Source organism: Pinus tabuliformis, chromosome X (genome assembly GCF_031772625.1).
Source record: "Pinus tabuliformis cultivar Carrire ecotype Pingquan chromosome X, CPIR1, whole genome shotgun sequence".
Taxonomy (NCBI): Eukaryota; Viridiplantae; Streptophyta; class Pinopsida; order Pinales; family Pinaceae; genus Pinus; species Pinus tabuliformis.
Genome location: NC_142308.1, coordinates 1,274,222,854 through 1,274,241,736, shown reverse-complemented (window position 1 = coordinate 1,274,241,736; position 18,883 = coordinate 1,274,222,854). Strand labels below are relative to the sequence as shown.

Genomic DNA, 18,883 nt, shown 5'->3' with positions numbered 1-18,883 from the left:
ATGGATGACGACATTTTTGCTCACTCTACTGATTGGATTCCAAACCTCGGCCACACCCGTGGCCAACAAAAATTAGTATTTATGCATAGTAGAACTCTACTGGCACATTAGGACACTCCTAATCAAGACTTTGGAGGACAGGGAAGACAACAAAGCAAGATTTCACTACAACTAAGCATCCTTCAAGCAGAAAATAGGCAAATGTCCTTAGAGCATTGTAACATGGCCATGAAACTCACTAAAATTGAGGCTCTACTCTCCAAAGGAAAAGGTCCAGCGCCTCCAAGTACCCCTGTGGCGCCAATAGACCTATCTACCTCCTCTCAGTTATCTAACGATTATCTATGTTAATATGCAGTATAGGTAGATAGACTATCATTTTGTGTCTGCTAGTTTTTTCAAATTGCATATGTTTACAGTTTCTTTTGTTACTCCATAGCTTTGCCATAGTTTTTATGTTGTCCATGTAAAATTTTAGACCAAAGACCTATATTTTCGTCATTGGTTTGGTCACCCCAGTGGACGTAAACAATATGCTATTTGTTTTTTCTTGCTAATCAATAGAACTTATAAGCTTACAAAAAAAAGTTGATGCAATATAATATTTTACAAAAGCTAGCCTTGAGGATTAAATCAATTGGTTGAATCCCCGTTGTTAAGGTACCTTTGCTATTAAGAGGTCACGGGTTCAATTCTCTCGACACTCTTGGGGTCAAGATCCATGGTTGATATGATAGGAAGTGATCCCTTTGGATGGATTTGCCTGGTACAAATACTCTCTGAATGCACGTAGAAAAAAAAATACAAAAGCTAAAAATAAAGTAATACTAATGATGCTCACATGTATTATTAATAAGGGGGTCTCTTTACTCTTCTTTGTTACTTCTATTTGTTGTTTGTGGTACATGAATTTATATGGTACATTCAGTGTAATGTACATAGAGTGTACATAGTAATAAAGTTGATCTACAACTATGTATTATGGTTGTAAGATTAATAAATTTTAAAAAAATGACCTCAATAAAAATGAAAACTAAGAAGGTAGCCTACCATAATAAGAAAAAGTGATTATTATAATAAAATAAAATGGTATAAAACTATCTTTAATTTTGAATCTATTAAGTGCTTAAAGGGATATACATTGACAGGTTAAAAAGTTATCTAGAAGAAGTAGGTTGTGTCACCTTAACTCTTGCTAGTGTAGTCATCACCCGCCTTCTTTGCGTTGATGATATTGTTCTTGTGGCAATGAGTCTCTATGATCTCGACAAGAAACTAAAAATCCTCAAGGATCTATGCTCTATTACATGTATGAATGTTAACACTGACAAAATGAAAGTTATGGCAATTAAATCCAAAATGACCACTTATGCTAATTTCGTACATGATAACAACACCTTGGTTATTGTGACTCCATATAAATGTCTCATAGTCAATCTTCATCACAAGCTTGATTAGAATGATAACACTGAGAAAAGGATATATGGAGGGTGGAAAGATTATTATGTATTCGAAAACAATTGTAAATCAATGCACTTTTAGCTATGGGATAAGAAGAAACACCACTTTGAGACTTGTGTCACCCTTGTTATCTTAGATAGTTGTGAAGTTTGGGACTAAAATATCTCTAGATAATCATGGAGGAAGAAGAAGCAAATCCAAAAGTGATTTATAACTTGTAATCTCAAAATTTAAAGCAATGCATTGTATCCTATCCTCCTCATATAAGTGACTTTTATTTCTATTGGGAGCACAACCATGACTAGGTACCTAATATATAAGAATAAGAGAAACATCGCGGAAAATAATAGGCTTCCAAAGATAGCTTCAAATCCTAGTCGAACCACTTGTGGTTCAAGTGGAGGCGGCATAAAGATGCCCAATCTTAGTTAAATCAAAGGGGAATAAATCAAGAGGTCACTCTAGAGAATAATGATAAATTAAAAATATTACTAATCTAAATTTAAGGAGAAATTTTGCCGCGCCAAGGAACAAAAGGGTAAAAGAAAATTAAGATACTATAAAGAGGTAGTCAACCCTAATCTAAAAGATCATAAGTATCTCTTTGTTTTGATTAGCGCAAGAAGAAAATCATCGTTGCTAAAACATGAACAAATCTCGTGAGTTGCATAGACAAACATGGTTTTGGACATTCCCAAAACATCACGAGTCAAAATAATTTGTCATATTTCTGACACTAAGAAAGTTGAAGGTGAAAAACACTTTTTGCGTCAAAGAGGTGCTCTACAACCCAGTATGGGGGAGATGTTGTAACGACACATTAGATGAAACATTAAATCAAATAATAATAGTAATAAAACATATTGTTGTCTCAATTAAAAAGTAATAAAAGTAAAAGTTTTGAGTACAAAACTTATGAAAAGGTTTGCGTCTCAAGAGATTTGATTCCTCTTGGTCCTTCAGTAGATCCAAATTTAAGATGGATCTATGTTGGTTCTTAGAATGTCTTGCATACATCAACATTATATCATAATTTCAAAATATTTGTTGCAGTACTAACCTATTTAAATTTTAACTCATCAAAACTATGGTGATTTAGGAATGATTCTTCTACAACTTTTCAAGTACAAAAATAAGGTTTTAAAATAAACCAAGAAATTTCTTACCCTTTTAAAGATTTAATCACTTAAATTTGGTGTTTTCTTTTTGTAAGTAAGCATGTCTAAATTATATTAACTGATCCACATTTATAATATGTATAATCATGAGTTTTTTCTCTACCTCGGAGCGAGGAAAACAGAGAGATGAGATAAGATTTATCTGCCCCTAGAAGGGGAAACTAGAGTTAACATTGGTTTTCAAAAATATAAAACCATAGAAACTGCATAGGAGGGCAAGGCCTCGTGGTGCCTGGACAATGGACTGATACAGAGTGATAGTGTCATAATGAGGCAAAGCTGAAAGGTCCTTAGTCTCCAAATTGGCACTCTTTGGCCAAGCAACAACTGTGGTATTGAGCTGGAAATTTCTGAAGAAAAAAGGTCTTCCAAAATCCATAGATCAAAAGAGAAGGAGAAACCAACCTGGGTCTGCTCAGGAAGCCGACAGGTGACGAGAACTGTTGTGAAGCCAGGCATAGGCTGAGATGGAGCCACATTGCACTTAAGAAGTGCCATAAGCTTGTCACGCACAACCCTCCTTCGGGATCTCCTTAAGAATGTAACAACTGTAAGGGTTAGGATTGGGTGGGGAAGAAGATGGAACATTAGGCGCGGCGGGAGGTGAGGGAGCTCTGCGAGGTGGAGGGGGGGAAGAGCTAGCAGGAGGGGAGTGTGTGGGAGACCCGACTAGTGAAGGAACATTGGGGGGGTAATCAATGTGAAGGTCCCTGCAGGTGAGCCGCTTCAAGGTGGTGGACGAGTGGCTAAGGAGCGCCGAGAGCTCTGCAATTTGATGGGTGGCTTTATCCTTGGTTTATTTCTAGTATTTTAGCTGCCGGGACAAAAGGTTGCACAGAGCCTAGAGGGATGAGCGTCCATGGCACATTTCCTCTTCCTCCATGGCCACAACTTTCCTTCGGATGCTCTCAAGGATGGAATGATCGAACATGGTGGCAATTGAGTGGTCATCTAGGGTGGTAGGGGGTCTCCCTCTATCGCAACGTCGACTGGGGCGATGACCTTGTCCTATATTCTCGGTCATGGTTGGGGTGCAGGTACTGGTGGGTGACAACCCTGTCCTATATTTTCCCATTCATAATGTTCACCTCAACAGTCTCTATTGATATCTCTTCTACATCTCCACAATTTTGGACGACCTTGGTAGCGAGCTTCAACTTTGCATATTTACCTTTGCACAACCAGCTGTGACCTTGCACTGCCACTTTATTGCTCAATAATTAATTTTGGTTGTTCACACTTTGGGATTAGCTCTGCTAACCTTGCTCAGTGGCCATAGTCACGTTTGTAGAACTTAGTGTTTGGTCTTCGTGACACTTGCTGGGCACCAAAGACAACATTGACAAGTGAAAAGCCACGAAATATTTCTTCCTAAATTGACATGATACGTGAAAGAGGCTGTGCTAGACATAGTGGGTTTGGTCTGCCACCCCTGACTTGGCATGACCTAGGGATGGAATGATACAATGAAGACATGCCTCAACACATTAGGCTCTTGGTGGCCACCATGGAAACTCAATAGCTCAGGAACACTAGTAATGGTCACTAGGTTGCCTGGAACCTGTTGGGCTGCCATTTGAGGGACCAGGAAGAGGTATTATGACTCACAAAGAGGTGAATTACCGATATGGACTTTCATCTAATACAAACTCACTCTGCTTCAAGGACTCTGTCAAAAGCTTTGGGATTTCAATTCCCTCCTCCTCCTCCACCTCTAGCCTCCCCTAACTTGCTAGCTCATTCAGACAATTCAGACTCTATAACTCAAGGATCCAATCCTCCTAGCCTTGAGATTCCTTAACCCTAAAAATCTAAGGACAAGGATCTAGAAGACCCATGGGAGTGAGTTCAAACATCTGTGAAGCTGGACATCAATCAAATGGTTAGCAACATAGACGATGGTAAAGCTTCTCAGGCAGGTACCTCCATGCAACAAAAGGTTACCACCAACCCGCCTCTACAACAACACACCACTTCTAGCATGTATGTAGAGTTTATTGAGTGGGAGCGACCTCCTTGGCTCCCAAAAGGTCAAGATGACCCCTTCCAGTTCATTGCCAAGAATGATCAACCCCATTAACATGTTCAAGGAAAAGCTCTTCCTGTTTTTGCTATGTTTATGTTACCTATGATCTTTTTCTATCACTATCATGAAAGTTTTTGCGAATATATTTTGAAGTTAAATGCTACTCTCGAACTTTTTTAGAGAACCGACAAGTTTCCCTCTCAAGGGCAAATGGTCTCTCTAATAAGCACTCAACTAAGATAGTTTTGACAACGTAACTCTCTTCTGAATGTTACCCTATACATGTATTATTTGCAACTAATGAAAATCTAATAAAATTTTTATTTTAAAAATAATAAAATAACATTTACACTTAAAAAAATTTAATCTATTTAAATTAAAATAAAAAATAAATTTTATATTTATTTTATACCAAAAACCAAAAACACTGAAACAAATACAAGTGAAAATCTGGAATAAATTTAATATATATTAGTTTAAAAAAATCTTGGATATATAAATCAAAGTAATGGGGAGTTTAATGTTTTTGGGAAGAGTCAATAGCATGATAAATCATATTTTAATTTAGAATTAAAATTTATTTTTCCATTAGTTTGGAAACAAACTATGGGCAAACATAAAACAAACAGCCCACATTTTAATATCTATTAAAATTAAGTTTCCCTTCTCGAAAGGGTTTCAAAAACAAACTATGGGCAAACAAAAAAAAGGGGCGCTGTATGTTTTTTGGGCGGAGCTTACGCCTTTGACTACGGGCAGGCTATTAATCAAAGCGTGGTTATGTGAAAAAGGCGGAGCCAATGGTTTTATGAACGAACCAATGACCCTATCAATAAATGTTCCGGTGACCGTGGGCTTCGTCTCCAAGCCCGTGGAATCGATCGAACCAAGGAAGATTTTTTATGCTCGTTTTCTTTCTTTTTTTTAATAAAATGAGAGGAAGATTTTCTGTGCTAGTTTTCTTGGTAGTGACATGGGTTTGAAATACAAATTTCTTAATAAGTTTAGTTAATCTTAATTAAAACTTCAAATACAAGAAAACTTAAAACTCAATCTAGGCTAAGAAATAACTTCAAATACAAGAAAACTTAAAACTCAATCTAGGCTAAGAAATAAGATGGGCCAAAACCTTTAAAAAAAATTACTTTATTCCAACAAATGAGATCAATTGAGTCCCATTTTTTTTATGAGCATATACCTCAACTTTAACTTTAAAAAATCATTAATTACCTACCAATCAAAGAATTTGCATAACTCACCCATAAAAGCTTATGCTATCCCCAATTATAGATTTTATATACAAAATATCTTAACATAAAAAGTTAAATTTTCTAATAACAATAGAAAATAATTATAATAATAAAAAATAAATATAATTGATTAAAAATAACTTTTTAAAATAATAAATTTAAGAAAAATAACAAAAAAATGTAATAAATAAAAAATAATAAAAAATAATTTTTTTGTTTGTTTTAAAGAAACAATATCCAATTGGGAATTTATATCAAAAGGAAAAGTGCATCTTGAAAGTACAAGTTTTTTTAGTAGATGTAAATGATTTCTATTAATAAAAATGGTTTTACATTTAGAGTATATTGCTTTTGACATCTCAAAAAAAATGATTTGAAAGTGTAAGCTTTCAAATTTGGTAGAGCAAACTAAATACTATCTCTATATATGACAAGTTGGAATTTGGGTGCCATAGGACCAAAGGAAAAACATGAGACCAAGAGACTGAAAATTTTATAATTGTCCACTTGCTTATCTTTGAGAACCATGCGGAAGAGAGTATCCATCTAGTGGTGAACATCGAGAGAATGTAGGAAATGTAACCTTCGTTTTCTGAATTTCCTCGGATCAAGAATCCACTCTAGGCCTTCTGCTCCAACCTCAAAATTAGATCAGGAATCCACTCAAAATCAGATCAGGACTCCACTTTAGGCCTTTTACTCCAACCTCAAAATCAGAGAATTAAATGTGATTACCAAACTCCTTTGATTCAGGGTACTTCAGGACTTCTGCTCCAACCTCAAAATCAGAGAATTAAATGCGATCACCAAACTCCTTTGATTCAGGGTACTTTAGGCCTTCTACTCCAACCTCAAAATCAGAGAATTAAATCACCAAACTCCTTTGATTCAGGGTACTTCAGGCCTTCTACTCCAACCTCAAAATCAGAGAATTAAATGCCATCACCAAACTCCTTTGGTTTAGGGTGAAGGATTTCCCTTTGGACTTCCAAACAGACTGAATCAAAATAAGTTGCAACAAAATCCAAACTAAACAACCTTCGATGGTGAGGGTAAAACTAGCCACCTCTACTACTTGCCATTCTCTGTCAAGGAGACATAGTTACAGAGAGAAGAGAGCAATCCACACAACCCTGGGCAAAACAATGACCAACATGACGAATAAAAAAACAAAATCCAAATTCTTTGAAACCTGACAACACCGCCACCACTCGAGACAACATCGTACCTTCACCACCTTTCAACTACTCTCATGCATTTATAATAAGAGAGAACGATTTTCCTCTTTTATTTGATACCCAATAAAAAAAGAAACATAAACCACTATCAAATCCACTAAAGGAAGAAGTGAATTTGCCTAGACATACATAACTTATTGCAACTTAAAATCATAATTAAAATTATAATTAATTAAAAATAAAAATAAAAAATAATATATATATATATATATAATATTATTTTTGATAAATTATTTTTTTAACAAATTTAGTGTTATTAATTTCTATTTAACTAAAAAACACAATTATAATCATAAGAAAAAAACTAAAAATGTAAATAATAATATTTTTCTAAAAAATTTAATGTTATTAAGTCTTATTTAATTAAAAAAACATAATTATAATAATATAAAAAAATCTTAAAAAAATTATATTTTCATTATTTTTATTTCAAAAATCAGTACACAATTTATTCCAAAATACTCTCAACCACATATTTAATTAATTATAAAAAACCTCATAAATATAAAAACCACTATTCTCTTATGAACTTCATTTCCAAAGAATATAACTCTAACTCCCATTTCATTTACCATACTACAAATAAAAATAAAATACCAAACAACATAATTGATTTTTTTAGTAATTTAATTGATTATTCTTATTAAAAGATTAACTTACACACTTTCAAAAGATAATAATTCATAATATAATAACTTAAATGGAATGTCTTTCAAATACTTTAAAACCTACATCTTTATAAATTTTACCATTTCCTTATAACGCATAAATATACGTTCTAAAAATTTAGCTATAAATACTCTACCTCGGAAAAAGTTGAAAAACCAATACCAGGTTTATACCGCTCTCTGGACTTTTAAAAAAACCACCATCCTTGGTCGTCCTCTTTTTAGGGGAGAAACTCAACCACGGATAAGTTGAAAAACCAATACCAGGTTATAAATATTCTACCTTGGGAAATGTTGAAAAACCAATACCAGGTTTTTACCACTCTCTGGACTTAAAAAAAACCACCGTACTTGGTCGTCCTCTTTTTATGGGAGAAACTCAACCACGGATAAGATGATTCGATGGATAGCCATGAAGTCCGTAATTCAAAACTGGGTATCGTAATACCACTAGATGAAATTCAAAGCAATATCTGAACACTACCAGATAAGACAAATTTGGAGGGAACGGCTTTATGAAACGGGTAAAATCCGCCAAATATGGAACTCCGAACGTTCCTGCAAGATCTTGCGAATTATAAATAGCATAGCCGTTTCCGGCCGAAGCAGCCCGTGATGTTCACTCATAATCAGCTGGGCGAGTTTGAGGTGGGGTTGGGTTTTTGGTTGCGGGATTCGAACGCGGATTAGACGAACACCCGACAAGATGAACAACCAGGGACAGAGTACGGCAGGAGCTCAAAGCAGGAGGCAGAGCCTGACTCAAAGAAAAGGGTCGGCAACTTCAGTGAAGAAGCAGGTTCCGTCTGAGAACGGAAGCACTGGGAACGGTAGCATTGGATCTTTCAGGAAATCGGCGACGCCGGTTTCACCGTATGCAAAGAATTTTTTCTACTTTCTGTTTTGTAAAATTGGCGTCTGTTTCTGCATTTTAATGCTATAAGTTTGTATGCTTTGTCGAAACAGACCAACGTCGGGGGAGAGGACCGTGAAGAGGCTGAGATTGTCCAAGGCGCTCACTATTCCAGAGGGCACGTCGGTGTACGATGCTTGCCGTCGTATGTCCATGCGCAGGGTCGATGCTGCTCTGCTCACGGATCACAGCGCCTTACTCTCTGGAATCATAACCGACAAAGTCTGTAAATTTTCGTTAGATATTATGCTTTTATGGCTCACTGTTCGGGTTTAACTCTCTTTCCTATGCAGGATGTGGCAACGAGGGTTATAGCCGAGGGTTTGAAGCCTCGCGACACACCGGTTTCAAAGGTCATGACGCGGAATCCCATCTTTGTCATGGCGGAGTCTTCGGCCGTAGAAGCCCTCGAGAAGATGATTGATGGTTGGTGCTTTACTATGAGTTCTTTTATGGGGTTCTGTTTAAATTTTTTGTCGATTCATGAATTTGTGTGTTAATGTGGGCACATTTTCGAGGACAGGGAAGTTTAGACACTTGCCGGTTGTGGAAAATGGCGAGGTCATTGCTCTGCTTGATATTACGAAGTGCCTCTATGACGCAATAGCAAAGATGGAAAAGGTCGCGGAAAAGGGCAGTGCTATTGCTGCTGCCGTCGAAGGCATCGAAAGACAATTTGGAGACGGTTAGTTTCTATTCACCTCGGCACACGATTTCATGACTTCATGTTCCTTACCAGGCTTGAAACCCGACTTCTGAACCTGTGCTTGAAGACGAAACTTATAATGCACTTCGTTTCACATTCTAGTATGGTAATTACTACTCATTTTTTTATAGTACTTAAGTATAGTGATTTTACATATTTGATTATATGTAAATAGGTTATTACTTAAAATATCCGTATTTCTGACAGCCGCTTTTTCGACCATCTCAAAGAAAATTTCCCGCAGAGAAAATCATCAATATTATTAACGGCAAAACCACAGAAAATGTGCATATGGCTGTATATTTTACTAATCCCTAGGCGAGACGGCATTAGCCATGTCGATAATAAAAAGAAACATCTGAAAAAGCTCAGAAACCATTTGCTTCAAACGTTTAGCAAATACACTTTCTTTTTTTTTCTCGGTAAAAACTATGCTAATATATTATGTACAGAAGGCAAAAATTACAACATGATAAAACAGAGAGAACCAGGCTCTGGGAATATCATCCATGAGCAGTTGAGGCCAATCAGAAAACTAGCCCACGCAGGGGCGTCAAACATAGAAGCGAGACCATCCAAAAGAGCTAGCCCACGCAGGGGCACCAACCAGAAATCCGGATTATCCCACGCAGGGGAGACTAACAGTACCCATCCCATTAACGAAGTTTCAGAAACATAAACACAGAGCATTGATGCCAGAACTAAGCCAAAACAGACAGCAAAAGAGACCAGAAGACTAGACAGAAGAGCCAAAAGAACCTTGAGCTCGGGCGTCATTAATCGTCCATTTGCACCTCCTCTACCCGGCACCAACCGTAAGCTTCCCTTTCAGCAGCAGTGGGAAAAGTGTCTTCTGCTTCGCCGGTCCCCTCCCTCTGATCGAGCCTGCTTTTCGATGCATTTTCCAGGTCTGAGGCAGGATCTTTAACCTCCTTCTCCGGATTAGCTTCAGGAACCTTTGCTTCGTGCATCTTGCTATCAGTCTTCCTCTGCCCATGTTCATCCAGGGAATCATTGTCTTCCTGGGAATTTTCAATGAACAGGACCGAGACATGCGCACTAATCTGCGGGTTATTCATGGAACTGCTAAAATTGAAGATAGCAGAGCCGAAGGCAGGCAAGGCAGCCGAGCTCGATGCACCCGCGTCCATGAATTGACTGGAGTGAAGGGGATTAGCTCCAGTGGAGCGTAAGTTATTGCAATGACAGCAATGGACAACATTATCCGCCTCGTGACTGCGAGAGGTTCCTCCTCTGGAAGTGCCTCGACGGCTAAGCAGACGCTGTCGAGGTCTCACCATTCTCACAGGGGTCAAGGGGAGGAAATTCCAACAGACCACGGAATAATCCAAACAACCAGCTGCCGGAACCGACTGCGGAATGAGCCAGACAGACAGAGAGGATATCCCGGCGGAGACGGAGAGGCAGGGCAACCGGAATTGCAAAGACCTGCTTGAAGGAGGAGCCACCAACATTCCCTGACCATACGCTGCAACATTGTTTATAACCTCAACTGCCTTGCCTTGGAGCTCACCCGCCATAACTGCAACCTCCGCTTGAGCCGAATTGCCGTGCAGGGCATTAACTGTGCTCTGCAGCGTCACCTTATACCAGCTGCTTGCCTTACGTGCGCCTTCGACGTTTGCCACGTGATGCACTGTGGCCGGCATGTGGCCTTCCGTCCATGCCTGTCCCATCCTATCTAACACCCGCATCCGGGGTTAGCAAATACACTTTCAACATATTATAAAAAAATTAATAAATATAGTTTCAACATAGTATAAAACGAATTATAGGTAATACATATAAAACCACCGTGATAACAATGGATTTCTTGGAAAGAGGGCCAATATAACTCTGTTACCACATGAAAGTGCAGGGACAGTTGAAATTGTCACCAAATTGTGTTGGTCTGGGGCCAGTGTTTAGTGATTTATGGAAGCAAAAATGGTATTATTAGAAACATGATTTCATTCAATGGGTTTCTTTGGCTGTGGTGCTGTTTTGTTAGTCAGTGCGATTGGAATGGCATGCCTGGAAATGAACCTAATAAGCTATTATCGATTTTTTATAAACAAGACTAATGCATAAAAGCAAATATCACATCAAGAAGAGCTTGACTCTGCCTTGCTTTAGCAGGGGTCATTCTTTCTTTATCATATTTTCTTCTCAGTTACAGGCCATCATCTCGACTCTGCCTTTGCTTTAGTGTAGTGGTCATTCTTTCTTTATCATGTTTTCATATTCTCAGTTACAGGCCATCATCTCACAGCCATTTCACAACTTCATGGCTGCTATAGACTTTCACGGTGTCTTGATAGTATTAAAGTTTGTTTATATACCAACATAACCGAGACAAAAGAGAGGAAGTATACTAGATAAACCAACTACTCAATTCTATTAAATTCGCTGCAGTCTAATGTAACCATTTTGTACATGTAATTTGATAAATTGTTCTCAGGTTGGAAATTAATGGTTACATGTAATTTGATAAATTGTTCTTAGGTTGGGAATGAAGAATCTTAATGGATGAAAATACACATTATTCACCATATGACACATCATTATACATAGAATAATAAGAATTTTGAAGCTCCAATGGAATCAATGGAATCTTTTAGGGAATCGCAGTAGTGCAAGTGACATGTATCAAGGATAACTCTCATGTTTCTAGACTTGTTGCTTGAGTAAGAAGGTCATCTTTTGACGAGACCTATGGGATTTAGTGGTGCATCTTGGAAGGGTTGATGCACTCTAGTTCGCAAGCTTGCTTTGCTTCCCTTAGATCGACAAATTATCATTGAGCTTGTCGGGCTCATCGATTAGGTCAATGTGTCCAAGATTTGAAATGCTAGGGCCATTTTTGCTAGATTGGTGTGCAAGTTTTGTTTGCTCCCTTCAATAATATCACTGATAGGTGCTATATTCCTTTTGCATCAACATCATGTGTTGGACCTTGTCCTCAACGTGTGTTGGGTGGCCACTAATTTTGACGACATGCGGGTTTGTTGGCTAGATAGTGTGGCATGTGATTGACTCTCCTACATGCTGTGGCTTTACATGGCTAGTTATTTTTGAAGTGCTCCCCTCCAAGGCCAACTTGGCAAAGAGTGGGATTTTTGTTAATCTCTATGTTGTTTGCTAGTGCTCCAAGTTAGTGAAGAACATGTTGAAGGATTGTCTCTTTGTGAAGAATGGTTAGAAATATGTTTAATATCAATGTTCACTTCTTCTCCAAGTAAGGATTCATTGGTGTGCAACTATACTTGGCGATGAAGACTAATTGGTTCACTCCACTTTCATTGGTATTTGTGATTGTTTGAGAATTTATACTTTGTATACCCTCTAGAAGACCTAGTGTAAGTTTATTTTTGATAGTGAGGTCAATTTGTTGCCTACGTTCTATAGCATGTGGAGGGGTGAGGTGTGTATGTAGTTGACCAATGTGTTTTTTTCTTATTAAGGATGCAATTTCTTTAGATGCATTAGCATATTTTGATTTTATTCCCACTTTATTAACATTGAGGAAGATAATATAAGGTTGAGATAAATACACTTAGCAATAAAATTTACAATATGAGAGTGCCCATGTTTGTAATGGCACTAAGTGTTATTTGCAATTTTTTATTGGGATAAATTAAATCTTTGAGAGAATGATTTCAACAAAATCACATAGAAAATCATTTGTCCTAATAATTTAATTTAATTTGCCCTAATAATTTATTTAAGAGATTTTTCAACTTTAACATCTTTGACCTCTCCCTTGATCCTTATCAACCTGGTCCCTGGTCAAATCTAGCCGTTAGAAGTCATTTTTAACCGTTGCCCGGTCAAATATAGCTGTTGGAAGGACCTGCATTCCCTATTTAACTTGTTGCTCAGATTTGTTCTTCAACTTGTCCTGACGATGAACCACACTGGTTGGTTCGAAACGCGTCGACAAATGATTTTCTATGTGATTTTGCCGAAATCATTCTCTCAAACATGTTATGGATCACAAAAGTCTCTAAGGGCATATTGAACCATGATAACAATGGGTAAGCCTCATGTTTTGGTAAATTCATCCTCTCCATCATGGATGAGATACATGAAAATACATAAAACTTAAGAGACTCAACAATGAGATTGCTTACCAAAATATGCATGCCTTGTCTTTGTTTTCATTATTTATTATGATCTACAAAAGTGTGAGAATGATCATAATCAAAGATGATTGCATTTTCACTATGTTATACAATAAACCACTTGTTCCTATGTAACTAACAAACATTAGATATTTTTTTCTATTTTATTGCATTTATGAGGGAAATCCATCAGGTACTATCTTCATGTTGAGGATGGTACCTAGGGTAAATTAGATTTTGTAGAAGTGGGAAGAATAACATTCAGCCACACAACCACTTGGGCTAGACCCAGTTGACACTAACATTTTCTATACACACATACATACACACATCAACAAGTAAAAACAAAAGAAGGGTATGAAACTTACATCCTCAATGGACGTTTTTTTAGTTTTGGGTATTGACTAGCATTAATTACGCTCACAAAGTAGAGATTTGTCTATTAATTGGAGTGCTTTATATGCTATACATTACATAGTTGTCTATCAAATTCCAAGGATTATTAATCATCTATTGCAATCCTCCTTTATAATCATTGTGATCATGATTAAAGAATGAGTAGTATTTGATTTTTCAAGGAAAAGAAGGAAGAACATAATTTCTAGATGTTTAGTTGCTGGAACCATAGGTTAAGTAGGTTCACCACCCTCTAGGTTTTCTAAAGACAATGACTCAATAGTGGATAGTTGAGTAGGAGAGTCAATTGAGCAATTCATTGAGAACTTAATTAGTTGGTCAAGTTGATCATGGTAGTCGATTGGTGAGTAAGTTGAGGCAAAGTTCAAGGGGTTCATTATGTGGCCTTTCTAGTCAAAGTGTTCCATGTCTTCCTTGCTTCAAGGGAGTTATTCACACTTTGGTACTTTATATGGATGGTCTTATGTATCAATCTATTATGGGAGTTTTGATTCCTTGTATTTCCTATTTTATGTTGAGTTCTGCCCACTTGTGTTTGAGTGTTGTAATGGCATCTTTAGACATCACCTCTTTTTATAATGTATAGCTTTTTGATTTGCTAATTCCTCTGTTCTTTAACATGGTATCAGAGCTATTGATTTGAGGCCTAACTTGTTGTCTACAAGTCTTTTGAATGTTGTCGTAACGAGTCAAAACTCTTTAGTAGTTTGACTCAAGATTTTGACTTGATTATTTTATTAGGGTTTATATCTATAGATCAAGATCATGAGTTCCTTTCTCATATCATATGTGGTTTCATGCTATGATTTATGTCACAATGACAGAGTTTCTAGTTGATATCTTTGGAGTTTTTGATGGAATGGGGGAATACATCTTCATGGAGCCTCTTCTTTTCTTGGCATTGGATTATATGGTGGATATTCATTGCTCTATGATGGATTGTCATGATTGGTAGTCATTGAGTGGTTTGGTCCTACTTTCATGCATTTGCTTAATGGAGGCACTTTTCTCATGTTGGGGAGATCACCTTGTTAATTTCTCACTACCCATGTTGTTTTAGTCACTACTCTCAGTTGGTTGTTGCATGGTGGGGTCATGTCTTTTTCTTAGTTGTTTGCATCCTCTAGCACATGGTGGTGTGTTTTACTAGTTTTTAAAATCTTGATATCATTCATATTTCATCACATTTTCATTTTGTACCTTGGTATAATCCACATCATTTTCCCATTCCTAGAGGGTGCTTGAGTCATTTCATCAATTACCATATAGATTTTCTTCATAAGTAGCCTTTCATTTGCCATATTTCATCATTTCACCATTTCCATGTGTGAACACATCAACGTGGTTTGGAGTATTGTTATCACTGTTTAATTACCCAAACTTTAGCTTTTGTGCTACGTTATTGGCCTATTTATTATATCATGTTATAAACCTTCATTGAGGCGTCATTGGCTTCTTATCTTAAAATGTTTTAGTCATTCACCAAAGAATGAACTTTCTTGCCCCTTGTGGTACACCACATAAGGGTAGCACTCTCCATTTTTGCACATATGTTAAGGCAACACATTAAAAAGGAAAAAATAAAAGGGAAATTATGATTTGCTAATGGTTGACTTCTTTATCAATTCATCCTTATCCATTTGCACACATGTTGAGGAGGTGGTTGAGCTTTGCACATGGTTTGAGAGGTCATTGTCAGTTATGGATGCACCTTGGTCATTTATTTGCCTTGACTCCTCTTTGGCGCATTCTTATAGGCTAGTAGGTGGCGTGCTCCATTAAAGGGTCTATATGAACCTTTGAAAGATCCTTGTTCACTCCTTGTTCCACCTTGTTGAGGCTAAATGTGACTATGAGCTAAATTGACCTACTTTTGGGAGGAGATCCATTGCACATTTTTCGAGATTGCATTATGGAGTGACTTTATGACAAAGAGGATCTACTAATTAAATCTTGCCTTGATCAACCACCTTGGGGGGCATCCATCTTTCGTAAACTTTTCTTGTTGGAGTTTGTTACATGGCACAATTAACCATTTCATTATTTTGTTATTGTTTGAATTGTCACATGAGTTGGTTATGTGAGAGACCATTAATATTATTTTCCTTGGAGAGAAGGATGTATCTAGATAACTCCAAGTATATTTTATTGTTTCTTCTTAGAGAAGAAAGTGGATCTCAACAACTCATTACTACTTTTGGTAAGGAAGTTGTTGAGGTTAATATTTGGAAGGTCATTCTTTCTTTGATGGGAGAGAAAGAATGAAGATTTGGAGAAGCAAAACTATTTCCCCCTTTAGTCAAAACTTTGGGTGGTTCTCGAAAGAAAATATCGAAAAAGATTATGCCTAGGATTGATACCAATAAGAATGTATAAACCATTGCTTCCATAGATTTGATCATAATTTACAATTATGGAGATAGCTTTTGAAGAAAGTGGATCTCAATAACTCATTGCTACTTTTACTAAGGAAGTTGTTGAGGTTGATATTTTATGGTTATTTCTTGGAGAACTAATGGATTTAGGAAAGCAATCACTTGTTTATTGTAAGAGAGATAAAAATCCCTTTATATAAATGAGCTTTCCATTCATAGGTGGATTTTGAGGGATTGTGGATTTGGATTGAGAGAAGTGATAGGAGATTATAGGAGCTTGGGGTTTTAGGTTGATAGAACTCCCTTGTGTATCAAACCCTTTGTTGCATGGTTATGTTTATGCTCTTAAATTGTCGTGAATTATGTATATGAAACCTCTTGTAATAATTTTAATTTGAAGGCCTATTAAGGAAATATTTTTTCATTTTGGAATAGAGTAATGTGAAGAGGTTCTCCCTCTTGTTTTCCTTGTTATAATTTTGTTTAATTTTCTTCATATAATAAACTAGTCGTGGAAATGGAATTATAATTCAAGCAAATATAGTAGCACCTTCATATATCTTTGATGGATCTCCAAGATTAGGTTTCCACACATTAATTGCTAGGAAACACTTAAGGTTAAATTGTATCAACTTAACCCTTTTAACCTCAAGTACACACTACAATGATGAATGTATCAACTAGTTCTTTCATCCATTAAATGGTTGAATGTGGCAAACGACTATTTTTTGACTATATAGCCAAACTCAAAGTAGTTGATTCAGATTGTCACAAACTAGCTTCCTTTCCTTTCTTTATCTTATTATTTTCCCCATTACATTTTCATATACTACAACTACCTTGTGTTTTATCGAGGCTTTCTTTTTCACCTTGAGCCCCCACTCCATAGCCTTGATAATCCTAACTCTAAGGAAGCTCCCTTGTGTTAGAGAAGAGAACCTAAAGTGCGGGGAAGAGTTGTTGAGGTGATAGTAGGTAGCCTTTTTGAGTTATACAAAGCTGACACTTTGGTTCTTAGGACTTTACACTTTTGTGGGTGCTAGATTTTGTTGTAACAAGGTTTAAGCAAGAGCTTGTGGTTTTGAATGGCTACAATTATGGTATGTGGGTGCAAGATATGGAAACATTATTAAAAAGCAAGGGTCTTTGGTAGTGAATGAAGATTGTGATTCCATAAATCGAAAGATGATCAATAGATGTTTGTCATAATGGGAATGAGGATGATGTTGTAGGAGTTATAATGACTTACATCTTCAAGGAGACTTGCTTTCATATGAATGGGATTTATTTCCGTAATCAAATTCGAAAGAAGTTGAAGACTTCATTTGACAAGAGTGATGAAATTTGGGTTATGCAAATTGAGAAAGGGTTGATCTCTATAAATCCTCTTTTTAGAAATAAGTGAAGATTATTTGGTTTGCATGAAGGTGCTATAGTTAAAAGTGAGTGAATGTAGAACTAGTTTTTTAAAGAAGGGTGGTCAGCTCGAAGAATTGATTTGGATGAAGCTGAAGACACTTTATATGTATTTTATTTTAGATTTTGTGCTAGTTGGGTGTTTGAAAAGAAATTGGTAATGGGTTAATCCTTTGACTACATATGTGGTTTGTTAAGGCACAAGAAAAATTGCTTGATGAAAGCAAACTCGAAGTTAAGCTATAAAAAACCTATTTACCAAAGGCAAAGTTTGACAACACTACAAGGAGAAATCGATTGAGTAGGTAATTAGGAGAAAGAATAGGATTGTGTCAAATAGAGTATGAAGAAGAAGCATGATGATCAAGCATCAATTAAGAAAGGTAGGAAGAAGAAGACTTCTTGTTATGGTTGGAAATTGAGACATATGGACAAGACTTCTTGGTAGAATGTTGATGTTAGTAGCTCAGGTAGGTACTTTTGCACATGCATAAATGTTTAGGTGTGTGGAAGTCACCTAATTGACTCTTAACCTTAGCAATTACTTTAATTATTTAAGTAATTGACTTTTATAAGATAAAGTGAGTTAATCTAATGAAATGCAAAGGTTATTTGCATTAGTGAATTAGATGAATCTCAATTGTTGATCTCAAGTGATGTTGAGATCTAATCTCAACCATTAATCACTTTGGAGATTAGGGTTGTTGATTTCTTCAATAAATCAAACTTATAAAAGGAAGGCTAGGTGAAGGGAGACAACTAGATGAGTAGCTTAATCTTTTTCAGATTGACTTAAACAATCTATTCAGTCTCTTTCAGTCTATTAAATCAATCTTTTTCAGATTGATTTAATTTTTTCTCCTAAGGAGACATGAAGATTGGATAGTGGATCAACTTGTAACACCAAGTTTCAAAGGGCAAGGCAAATAACTATATGTTCATTATTAATGCTTCTCAGGCTTTGCATGCTCATGCTTCTAAAAATGAGTAGATAGTTGACTCTAGATGTACCCAATACATGGCTAAAGATGCTTCTCTGTTTTCCTCTTTGAGTAAGACTATAGAAAATTAAATCTTTGTTGTTGATGGTTATGTTGTTATTGTTGTCAAT

At 36.5% G+C, this 18,883-nt stretch overlaps 1 protein-coding gene across 1 annotated transcript in view; it reads left to right on the top strand.

The window, feature by feature from the left end:
• Positions 1 to 8,194: 8,194 nt before the first annotated feature.
• The window catches only part of LOC149144640 (CBS domain-containing protein CBSCBSPB3-like), a 63,629-nt gene continuing 52,940 nt past the window's right edge, over positions 8,195 to 18,883 (top strand). The window contains exons 1-4 of the mRNA XM_089452996.1: positions 8,195 to 8,694; positions 8,788 to 8,956; positions 9,028 to 9,160; positions 9,258 to 9,419. Coding sequence (XP_089309122.1) covers positions 8,528 to 8,694; positions 8,788 to 8,956; positions 9,028 to 9,160; positions 9,258 to 9,419 — 631 coding nt within the window. The 5' untranslated portion in view covers positions 8,195 to 8,527. The remainder of the gene's footprint in view (positions 8,695 to 8,787; positions 8,957 to 9,027; positions 9,161 to 9,257; positions 9,420 to 18,883) is intronic.